This window comes from Megalopta genalis, chromosome 7 (genome assembly GCF_051020955.1).
Source record: "Megalopta genalis isolate 19385.01 chromosome 7, iyMegGena1_principal, whole genome shotgun sequence".
Lineage (NCBI taxonomy): Eukaryota > Metazoa > Arthropoda > Insecta > Hymenoptera > Halictidae > Megalopta > Megalopta genalis.
Window position 1 is genome coordinate 23,670,872 of NC_135019.1, and position 12,997 is coordinate 23,683,868.

Consider the following 12,997-nt stretch of genomic DNA (forward strand, 5'->3'; position numbering starts at 1 on the left):
AAATTTAATCGAGTTCAATATAGTTGTAAACGTGTACGAATACTATATTTGTTTAACATGTGTAATATTATATTTTGTTTTTAATGTCGACAAGTTAATAATTAAATAATACGCACAATATGTATAACATAATTATTTTTTAAAATGGTTGCGTAATATTAAATACATTCTTCTGTACTTTGCATTGCATACAATGTTACATACATAGATTAAACACAATTTGGATATCAAATATCTTTCAAACCAATGTTTCTTCGTAATAAATGCCTTAGTATTTTTCTGACAAGAATTGTGGGCTGAATCGACTAGTCTAATTAAAAATATATGATTCCGTTTAAAAATATAAACCTAGAAAAATCGTATTAATATCAGATTTCGTGTCCCCTAAAACCATTCAAATTTCGTTTGAAACATTTTTTAGTATCATCGACGGTTTCAAAGATATTTGACTGGGTCGATTTAAATGGATCACCCTTTATATCTCGCCTACAGTTCACATATTCTTCCGCAGTTTACTCATGACTAAATATATAAAATTATTAAAAGAATTGATCACAGATATTACAATATCTTCTCACGCTTTCTTCCGCATCCTTCAATGTTTCGCGGTTCAAGTACACATCCTAAAATACCCCCCCCCCCCCCTCCTTTAAAATTGACACGAGACGCAATAAAACGGCGGAACAGACTGGGAATAAAAGTTCGCAGAACGTGTAATAAGATTCATCTAATTTGAAAGCAGGCGGGTCTTGCCATAATTTTCGAGCTATCCTGAATAGCTGTAAAATGAAGAGCTAACTTTTGTTCGCCGACGAAAGAATAAGCGGCTGGGAAAAACGCGTTATCAGAGGGGAAATAGAAGTTAATTTGACACGCGAGAAATGCGATTCAATAGGGACACGGATGCGCATGGTGGATACTACTATTATGCAGAATTTACAATGGCAACGACAACATATATTTTCCGGGACGGAGAGTCGAAGACCCGCACCTAAATTGCTTCATACAAACTCCCACGTCCTTCAGCAGCACACTCAACTTCATCAGTAACAAATTAGCATTGTACACGCCACATTTCTATAGAAGTTTGCAAGCGGCTAATTACATCGCAACTTTTATTCAAGTAGTTTCTAAGCGGTTCTAGTTGAAACTAGACCAAAAACGAAAGTAGTTTAATTTTACTTTTACATTGCGATCTTTACACTCGATAATTGAACACTGCTAGCAAGCTGAAATAGGTGTAAAACGTGACAGTATAGTAACAATACAGTAAATTCTCCCTAATTACCCTTCAGCTTGTAAATAAAAATGGACAACTTGGGTAGAGAAGATACGATTATTCGAGCCTCGCGGCTCGTTTGTATAGTTGCTGGTTGTCAATAACTATAAAAACGAGCCGGGAGGCTCGAATAATCGTATCTCCTCTTCCCAAGGTGCTGATTTTTGTTTCGAAGTTTTTTGACGAGAATTTACTGTATTATACTCCTCTCTTAAAATGTGTAATTGTCTGTTAAAAAGTTGTCTTTGTCTATCGAAAAATAATGAACCAAATAAATGTTATTCTACTTTCATGCATCTAAAAGTAAATATAATGTATCTATATAATTAATATTCTGACTCTGAATAATTCGTGGAGACTAATTGCAATGTGAAAGAAAGTTAAACATAATTTCGTTGCTTTATAGAACTGCGTGAAAATCACGCGAGAAATTTATTGAAATTTGAAGAAGGTTAGTCTATCAAAAGTTGGACTTATCAAGCGAATCTTTTGCAATCAGATTTTCCTCCAGGAATACAGCGACGTCAAGCTGAGTAATAATTTTTCAGGAATCTAGAACGACGATTTCGGTGAATATTTGAAGCAGGAAACCGATTTTTTTTTTATTTCCATGGCATACTTCCCACCGACAAATAGCGAAACGCGGAAATTTGATTTCAGGGTAAGTAGAAATTGAAAGTTTCCTCGATATCTCTCGATACTTCAGCAAAAAGGAATCCATGAATATTTTCCTTTCTCTGGCTACAAGTGCGGTGTAGATGGGTAGTATTATTTATGCCGCAATAAAACAAGGTTTTGCATAGGATCACAATACTCTCTGCGACCAAACATGTCTTCAAAAGTTCTATATATAATTCGTCTGTTTCCTGCGTCGCGCTAGCAAATAATAACTTATTCACTATCCTTGAAAGAAGAAAGTCACTCTATTCGCGTGCACGTTGAACTGGTCTCAGTGCAGAATTTTACCATTATATTGCACATAGAAGAGATTGCAAGAATATTTTCTATCGAAATTATTTGCACTTATACCTAAATAGAATCATAAATTTTATTGATAATTTGCAATAATATCAAATCCTACAGAAACATTCGAATTGCAAATCTTGATTAGTAGCGAATCGAAATTTAGTTTAATTAATTGAAAATCTGCAATAGTCGAACAAAACATATAGAAGCGTAATAAAATATTTCTTGCTTTCATCAAAGAAACCACACGATTATGAATAGCATCGAACTATTCTTCCGAACTCCTCCACTTCCGAATTTCATATTCATTAAATATAGAGACCCATTAGCATTTCCTTAGATACTGGATTATTAAATCGAGCGCGGATGAATAAATATTTAATGGAGTATGAAAATATAAATTCCAAACAGTTTACTTTTAGTAGAAGTTTACTAATTTCTATCGCGATCACTTTTGTATGTGACTGCATCCACAATCTCTCGCTCGCCGAAATAAATCAAGAAATTCTTTTATTCTTTTAATTCAACGACACGGCTAATATTACTATTAAAATTCCATTTGTGATGATCCCGCTTTTCGCCACACTGTCGCACACAAGCCACGCTTTCGCGACACGTTTATTCTCAGATTATGAAGCTGACGTTCATTTTCCGTCTCCCTTCCAATATCCTCTGGAATATTATGATATTGCCGAAATTAGTTCTTGGCTCACCCATGACACAAACTCTGACACATCGAGAAAAAACCGAGAATTCAAAATTCATCATTCATAGTTCATATTTTCATTTTCTTTCATCTCGTCGATTATAGCTAAACTAAGTACATTTAACGTATTAATAATTATTATTAGGAATAATATTTCATTAACGTATTAGTAATTCTTATTAGTAATAATGTTCCATTAGTAATGTATTAGTAATTCTTATTGGTAATAATGTTCCATTAGTAATTATTATTAGTAATAATGTTTCATTAAAAATTATTATTAGCAATTATGTTTCATTAAAAATTATTATTAGCAATTATGTTTCATTAGTAAGGTATTAATAATTATTATTAGCAGTAATTCACTACTAGTGATGTATTAATAATTACTACCAGTAGCAATATATTATTAGTAACGAATTACTAATTGTCAGTAATTAATTTATCTAACACAAACAAACTAAAAATTGAGAAAACTAATTTATTCTGAGTGGCTCAATGTATAATGTATGTAATTTATCTAACACAAACAAACTAAAAATTAAGAAAGCTAATTTATTCTGAGTGGCTCAATGTGGGGTCGTTACAGTGACGAAAAAGAGATCGCAAGACTGCAATAAATGGATGTCCAAAATCGAGATAGCGGTCATAAAACAGGAAGCAGAGAAAGACAATAATAGCACATTAGCATATACAATCGAAAGTTCCTCGAGGCGAGCTGCCGAGGTCCGCAACACTTCCGTGTTGCAATTGATATTGCGTCACGATGTGAGTTAAGCGTTGCATCAAATGATGGCTTATATCTTTAATTGTCAAATAGTACGATACGTGAATTGACGATCTTTTCAAATAAATCTCGTAAACATTTCATGTATGCTTCTAGAATACTCTTTGGAATATTAATTACATGTTTATTTCTCATACTGAATTGCAAAATTTTATATCAAACACATCCACGTACGAATTTCGAAAAACTAAAATTAACCAAATTTCTATTGTCTTGTTTTCTACTCTTCTTTCATATTTTACAATTATTCTATTGTAATACATCATAAAACCCGCAATTAAATATTAAATTATTAATTCTACCTATGCGAGAATTCTAGCATTGTAGAGTAGACACATGATAGGACATAAACAATTGACACTTTATCAAATGGTAAGGTCATCTACAACTGTCAAGCAGCGTGGTCATTTTAATCTGTTTCCTCTTCCCAATGGAACCAGAAAACATTGAAACTGACCAATAGATCATAGCACCTGGATATTGTCCAACAGTTACATTCCAAAAATGATTTCTAGGCAACAATTCAATTTTTGCGATCTTCTAGATTCTTCTTCTCAATTCACGTGGTGCACATTTCGAATACCAAAAGATTCGTTAAAACATACGAATGCTTAAATCATAGTTTATCATTATTTCCTTGTCCTTTTGATAATCTTCATATTATTTACATAGTAAATTACAATTGAACACTTTTCTAACTTCTAACTGTCGATAATAATATTTAACGGTCAGAAAACGGACGGTCAGATCGTGAATCGGAAGGCGGCAACGAGTCACATTTGACCCAAGTTAAATTAGTGTACCTCAGACATTACGAAATAAAATGTGAGAGGTTTTGTTATCAGAAATGATCCGGCACCGCTGGCGAACTGTTAATTAATCGCGCTTGGTTGAATCTCACTTCTCTCGCATCGTTCATTTTATTTATAATAATGGCATACTATTCGAAATCCGATACTAGAAACACTAACTTCCCTTTTCAGAATAACCAGGATTACTTTCATTTAGCTCTTCACCAAGGAGTCTACTACGCACATACTAAAGATGTTCGACCAAGCCGTGCACACAAACCATCCACGCAACGTTCTACGTTTGCTTAAGTAAAGAGAAATCGAATTAACAAACAGTTTGTACACACAAATGGATCCTCGAACGAGTAACCTGTCCAGGAACAACCCGATGGAAAATCCATGCCTATGCATTTAATTATGAAACAAATCAGTGATAATTCACGTGTTACATTATGATCTTTTGTTGTTGTTTTCATCCGGAAATTTGAAATTGGAAGCGGAATAGTCGAAGATTGACAGCGGTATTTGGAAAGTCGTTACCCCGATGATAGAAAAACGGTGAATAATTCGGTGTTTTCAATTTTCTAGAAATCTAAGATTTCAGTAACTGCAACGTAACAAGCGACACGATCCAAACTTCCAGGCAGCCGACGCTCCGGGAAATGGCACGGAAGTTTCCGCTGCTGCTGTGTCCCATTTCACGGAAATAAATTATTCTTTTTCTCTTCGGAATCTTTGCCGTTGTGAACACCGTCCCATCAATTTTGCAGTAAATTGCATTTCCTTGGGCTGTTCTTTCGACGCGTAATTGTTACGGATACGAACAGATTAAATTTACCTCGCGCATTTTTTCTGCAAACAACATTCTTGGATTTTTCAATTCCGGCTTCTTTCAATGGCTTTCAATCGCGTTATTGCCAAAACGCCCGGACACTTGCTTATTTCGATTTCGAATTTCATTTCTCTCATGAATTTATTATTTCATTCCCCTACGAATCAGATCTGTAGTTTAATAATAATTAATTTTGGTTCCATGATAAGTAGTGCATCGTTAATACTATTTAATGTCTAAAGGAAACATTAAATATGAAGATGCATATAATTCATAATAAAACTCTAGCACAGATTTGCCGACGATATAATCTGAAGAAGCAAACTATAATATAATACAAAAGCGAATGTATCGAAAAAATTAATGAAAATTTTTATTAATGAAATTAATAAAAATTGAATGAATAGAATGGCGTTAAATTAAGTCAATAATTAAAATGATGTTCCTTAAAGGATACTTGAAAATTTTAGAATCTAATTTCCGGCGGCCAGAGTTTAAATGTCAAACGGTCGAGTGGATGACGACATGGGTACGTTCAAACACGAGTGACACGCGTAGGTGTACTCTCTTACGTGTAGAACAATTAACAGCGAAGGTTCTGACAGTAACTGAAAGTCTGGCAAGACTCGCATACGGCACTGTATACGATTTGCTTTTCAATTAAAGAAAAATTCTAGGATGTAAAAAGGTTGTACTATCGATTGCTTCAGCTTCATCGGATTGTCAATGCAGATCGCCATCACTAGCAACTGTTGCAAAAGTAACAAAGGATTGTCACTATCATTGACAACACGTTGCAAAGGTAACAAAGGATGCCATTTGTTCTTTGGGCTGAGAAATTCTCCCATGTGTGGCATACTTCCTGACCTGGCTCCATCGGATTTTCATTTATTCCGACCCGGAGTTGTGCAGAATTACAATTGAATTCAATTCAATTACTTTATAATTCAATTAATTTATAATTCAATTACGTTATAATTCAATTACATTGTAATTCGTAACACAAATTTTCGTTCAATTAAATTACAATGTAATTCGCAATTCAATAGGAATATAATTACAAAATACCAAATGATTCAATTACAATAATTACGAATTACGATGGAAATTGAATTAAAATTACTAATTAAAAAATAATAGGTAATAAGAGGTTGCATGAACCACGTGAAGGTTTCAAACAGGAGGCATTGTCTATGTGCAATTTCTCTCATAAATAACAAATTACAAATTAAATTAATATTTATTTTGAAAATAATAATTAAATTTTATATTCAATTAAATAATCATTTAATTAAAAAATATGATAATGTGTCTGACTCCTTCAAATTACATTATATTTCAATTTCATTATATTTCAATTACATTACATTTCAATTACATTGTAGGCCAGTTACATTGTATTTCAATTACATGTCAATTACGCTCGTGATTAAAATAATTAGTAATTGAATTAACTGAAAGGTTTAAATTATATAATCGAAATACAATCTGTTCCGATCTCTGCAACATTATTTAACAAATACCAATTTCCAAATATTGGAAGATGTGCTAAAAGGTACCGATGAATTTATTGCATCAAAATCATAACTTTTTTCGTGAAGGTATGCTGCAGTTCCCTGAAAGATGGACCAAAGTCATCAAAAATAATGGAGACTATTTCGATGAATAACAGATGTGCATAATACTGTAATAATACAAATAAATACTAAATTTGTTTTATAAACGCAGCCGAATTAATTTCTGCAGACCTAATAATTACTAATCTTGTATTTCGCAAATACCAATCTACATTTAGACATTAATGAGACCATTTCGATTTTCGTCCAACGATCCTCAATTTCGCGGCTCTGTGCGTCGCGCCAACAACAATATGCGATGTTCATCAATAACGACGGGTCAAAATGTACCCACCTCCCTTATCCGAGGGTTAAACGGTTTCAGGGCGCTTATCGTACATGTCGGCGCGGAACGAATCTTCGGCGGAGCTTAAACCGGATCAACCGGCTATTCCGCAGAACGCTGAAGGAAGGAAGGAAGGAAGGAAAAGTCCGCGGGAACGACACGTTCGTAGATTTTATCTACGACTTGATGTTGAACAACGCGCAACACGGTATTCCGCGTTACGCTTACGAGCTCTCCGTTAAAGCTGCCGCGCCACACGTGCGCTGAATGCGAGCGGACTCGTAAATACACTCCGCGCGGATTAACACGCGGCCGTCACGTGGCACGTGTGTTCCACCCCTTTTCTCTCCCGCTACCCTCATCGCCCTCTTCTGTCACTCTTTCTCTCCTCCCCGATGCACTCGGCAGAGGGGCGGGCCGGGGGAGGGAATTCCAAAAAGAGCAACGCGCTGAGTTATGTCGTTGGACCGAAAACACGGCAAGTGCGAACGCCATTCCTCCGTCTCCGGGATTAATACGGTGCATCGCGTAATGCACCCACGATGCGCCGCGTTGCATCGCGTCAACGTTCTCCTTCTTTCTCTCCCCATTATCACCGGAATATGTTGGGCGATACGTTAACGACACGGATGACACGCCGGATTTGCTACTAGGTGTCGAAACATTTCGACGACAAGGTGTGATAGAAGGATCTCTGGCCGATCGTCCCGTTTGATGGACGATTGCGAGAGGATCGCCGGGATTCTTCTGTCCTACTTTATTAGGTCAGCTACCCTTCGACTACGATAAGCATCGATTTAACAACCCCTGGGTATGGACTGTCGGGGACGAAAGATTTACGAGTCGCTTTCTTAAGGACAGGCGAGAGCTGTTCAGATCGGCGGGTTGGAATTGAGGATTTTTGAGTTCGGAGGCTGTTTAAGGTAAATGGACCAATTACTACCAATTACCGATAGGTTGATGTTTCTGCATAACGTAATGCACTTTGAAATATTTACTTAATACGAATAAAGAGTAATACGAGTACAATAGCGATGTAGGATCGCGTTCCCAATATAGAACACTCTTTTCGAACAATGTCCCTGTGTTCCGTATTGTTACGTATCCACTTATGTAAGTGGATTTATAAAGAACAATATGGGTAACAAATATGGGTGAAATGTTTAGAGTTTCATAGCCTTTATCTGTTTTTCATCGTATTGTTTGTGTGATTGTTGGAAAAATGGGTTACAATTGAGCGGTATTCCGTAATAGGTACTTTTTCCTTATTAAATTCATCTTTAGGAAATAACTCAGTTGATTGGTTTTCTTTACATTTCTGCACGCACTGATATTTCAAGTTTAATTGATAGCAAGTGAAATATTTGACATAATTACATTTTTTCTGGAATTCACAATCAATCGTCTTTTCGAGCACTTTACGAAATTAAGCGTAACAGGTGAAATTTGAATTATTTAATTAGATATAAATTAAAAGCATAACATTTATAGGATATTCGACTTTATAAGAACCATCTATCTAGGTTATTTAGCTGTGATGCTATGAGATTATGTATATATGGTACTGACAATATACCCTGATATACCCCAATATAATGAGTTAGACTCGTGATGATGATTTCATACATCATCTCCGAAATGATAATGTTATTAATTTCTTCTGTTATTAAAATGTAGTATACAAAGTAAATTGAAACGTACAAAAAATATAAATTATCTCGTTCTAATGAACGTAGATGTGATAGATATTGCAGTGCAAGAGATTAATAAATTACAAATTGTAAGGTTCTTTTTATTAAATTGATAGAATTGAATAATCGAGTGGTGTGAGGAGAGTGGGAGTCAATGTATTGAATAATTGAATGAGGAATGAGAAGTGAATGGCGATAAAGACTGTTATTAATTATGCGTGAGAATTGTGTGCGAAAGATTGGTGTTAATATTTCAATTTTATATTTAATATTGTTAATTGAATATTGTTATCATCACAAATTATGTGTACACTGTAATGTGAAAATACTAAAATTTGTAACAATGAATTAAGATGTAATATTATATACTATAGGCAAAATAACCACTGCAAAGTAAAATCTTCAGCATCCATTGTAAGCAATAGAACATAAATAAAAATGAATTGTTTCTTTCGATAATGTGAATAGTGTCAAAATATTCCTAAATTTTCTCCGATATCTTCAAAGTATCGTATTCGCAGTTTAATGCTAATAACGTAGAAAATCAAGGCTCCGATTCGAAAATTAGGCTGGAAGTTATGAACGAGAATAAATTTCGAGGGAATGAACGTAAGCGATTGAAGGAAACATCAGCGGAGTATACCTACTTCACAGGGTCGAGGCTAACTAAGTCGTTCATGGAAACGTACCTGGCCCGATTATTACAGATGGCTGAGTTTCCGTTGGAACGATACATGAACGCAGAGGGATTTCAGACCCAGAATGGGTGCTTCAAGAGCAAATCCGGTTATCCAGAAGTGCGACTGCATATTTTATACCTTGCATAATCGAGACGAAAAAAATGAAAGAGCGCTTCTATATTTCCCGACTGAAAATCTGCGAACAGTACCCATAAAAAGGATCAGTTATCACAAAAAAAGCAAGATGATCTTAATCCAAAGATCCATACGATTTCGTTCGAAAAGGAAAATCTGGATTTCGATCACTTAACAATATCATGCGTTAAATGCGATCGGAAAAAGAAGAAAACTTAAATGAAGATCGTTATAACGATGCGAGTACAACTATAATCTGGGATATATCTTGTTTAGAAAGAAAAATGTATATTCTGATTGTTTAAAAATAAAGACAATGTTCGATGCGCTCGGAGAAGTAAACAGGAAATAAAGATAATTAGAACAAATATGTATTGCAATTTGAAATCTACCTCGTTCAAGGAGAAATATAATAATTTAAAACTAATATCCATGTAAGTTCGATGCAGTTAGTGAAACAGCAGAAAAATTTAAATAAAGATCATTAAGTCGAACGAGAGGAATGATTAGAGGAACATCTAAATAATGATCGCTATAAACAAACGGATACATTAATAAGAATTTACATACAATGTACTTGATTCAACAAGATTACGAATTTCAATGATTTAAAAATAAGATCCAGGTAGTTTCGGTGCAACTCCTATTTCAAGGATTAGAGAATCGAACAAGTACATCAATTGCAATCTAAAATACATCCCATTTAAGAACATTGGAAATTTCAGTTATTTAACACTTCCACGACCGCCCCAGAAACCTAAAAAATTTCATAAAATTAAAGTATTTCATTCAATTGAACAAAAATTACGAAGCAAACTTATATGGCATCAATTACATCTTCAACATTCGTACCACTTGCAAATCTTAATAAAATTAAGCGGTCATTTTTAATTAGACGTGGAAGATTTCCCCAATCGTTCATCAATCGACTGAAAAAACAGGCAGATCTCCCCATTCGGTTGGCTAAGTGTTAAGGATACGATCTAAGTAAGATTGGACATGATCGTCGAATAAAAAAATTGAAAATGGAGATTATTAAATCAAATGAGAGCATAAACTGCGATCAGAAATACGCCTCATTCAAGAAAAGTGAGAATTTCAATTATTTAAAAATGGAATTCGAGTACAGTAGAAACTCTCTTACCCGAAGCTTTATTTTTTGAATATTCTGACACCAAAACATTCTATTATCTAAAAATTGTATTCAAGTTCTGAAATATTGTAAAAACAAATTGTCGAATAAGGGAATCTCTGCTGTATCTCACTGAAATCGAAGACCGCCGGAGGAAAATTTAAACGAATGCCACTAGTCACTTGCAAAAACAGCAGCCTGAAATATCTCTTGATCATGAATAGAAAATCGGAATTTCAATGATTCCGAAATGAAGTCGAGGTACACTCGATTTCCGCCAGAGGTCGCCCAAAGATCGCTAAATCGAACAAATACTTGAAATGCAATTTCGAACACCGGCGAGACCCGGCGAACGGTGCCTTCGAGGTCAACGAACACCGCGGAACAGCGTCCCACAGCGTCCATTCATCGCACGGGGTAAATAAAGCGCGAGTTACGCCCGTGAACTCGATTTCCGACAAAACGAACGACCTTTCATTTCTGCACAAGGACTTCATTACCACGCCCGGCGAAACGCTTCAACCGCAGCTGGCGGAAAAATCCGCATGATCCCAAAAACGAGAGCGGCACCCCAGCAAGCAGATACAAAAACATTAAAATGCCATCGTGTAAAATGAGTGGTCCCCCGACGACTTGGCGGCCTACCTGTGGCTCTTTCACTCTCGTTTACCCTATGATTGGCCTGTTTCTGCTGACCGGGCTCGCGTTTGCTCATAGTTCAAGGTGCTCGACTTACCTAGGCCACATGTTGGGTCATTCCATCAGCTCGGCGAATCAAGTTCGATCTTGTCGAGACTCCTCAATGATTTCGGGGACAGTACACACACACGGCACCAGAACGGTCACTGATCACTCTGTAGATCACCGATCAACACGGTTTTGAAATTTAACGGATGAGGACAGGCGGCACTCGATTTCGGCTCGATACTCGGGATTAAACGAGTTCGACAGTGGCGCCAATCGCCAAGGTCGCCTCGAGAGCAAGGTCAATGTACTTCCGGCACTGATCGGCAGATCTACCCCCGGACCACAGTCTCCGTTTACTCCGAAGGAACCAATCCCGACGAGCTGCTGCTGACAGCCCAATCGGCTCCACGGTCCACCACTCACTGACAACAGTCCCTTCGTGACACTTGCCGCTTCCTTCTCGATTTTTCTCCCTCCTATCCTCCTCCTACTCCGCGAGTAGGCTGCCGCAGCGACCGTCTGCTAGACGTCGTAACGCTGATCTAGCCACCGACCAGATCTCTAAACTCTCTTCCTTTTTTCTCTGGTGTCTAGCCAGCTGTTTACTTTCGGACCCCCCTGCCGGCTGATCGGCTAGGACCTTATCCCCTAAACGGGTCCACGCGTGGACCAACGGACACGCTCTCCACGACGTCTGCTTTCGAGCCGGCGACGAGGTGTCAATGGCGGCCGATTCAAATTCGCTCCCCACGTGGCGGCGACGGCGTCGTCCTTGCGACTGCCGCCGACACGACGCCCGACGCCGGGCAATGCGTCGCCATCTTCCGGCCGCCGGCTAAATCTGTTTTAGTGAATCCGCCACTGCTACGAAATTCACGAAGATTCTTGTTTTTTTCTTCTATTCCCGCATCTTTTTTTTGCCCCCTTCTTCGTCCAGGTGACTGGACGAGATGGTCGTTTAGAGACGTACGTGCCCGATGGACCTCGCCTGTGGACCGCTTAGGGTATTTGTTTCGCGGACGCGGTCGGAACATTTGAGAATTAGCTGAACGAATTTATCACCCGAATTCGATAAATTTTGAATATTGACGTGAGGCTATTAGTCCGAGAATTGCGAACATTTTAGTTGGACGGGATGAAATAGTAATTGTAGGTTCCTGTGGAGCGTGTATTCGATTGTCCACTAATTTTCTTGATATTGGTTGAATCGATTGATTCCTGAACTATCAGTCGTTTCAGAAAATATTTCAAGTAAAACTTACTTTGTTTCATGGCTAAGTGACAAAATTATTTTTACGTTTATATTTAAGCAAGACTGTGAAGAGTGTAACTGTTGGCCAAAAAAAATATTTTGTATTTCGAGTTAAAATGGTGTCCAATGTATAGGCTTAAATATATTTATGCGTTTC

General features: G+C 36.8%; 1 protein-coding gene across 5 annotated transcripts in view; it reads right to left on the reverse strand.

Moving 5' to 3' along the window:
* The window catches only part of Mp (collagen XV/XVIII-type protein multiplexin), a 567,976-nt gene extending 555,645 nt beyond the window's left edge, over window positions 1–12,331 (reverse strand). For 4 of the 5 annotated variants that reach the window (XM_076523939.1, XM_076523938.1, XM_076523937.1 and 1 more), the window contains exon 1: window positions 11,638–12,331. In XM_076523939.1, the coding sequence (XP_076380054.1) occupies window positions 11,638–11,648 (11 nt within the window). In that variant the 5' untranslated portion in view covers window positions 11,649–12,331. The remainder of the gene's footprint in view (window positions 1–11,637) is intronic. The other variant, XM_033478557.2, reaches the window with a different exon arrangement.
* Window positions 12,332–12,997: the final 666 nt, after the last annotated feature.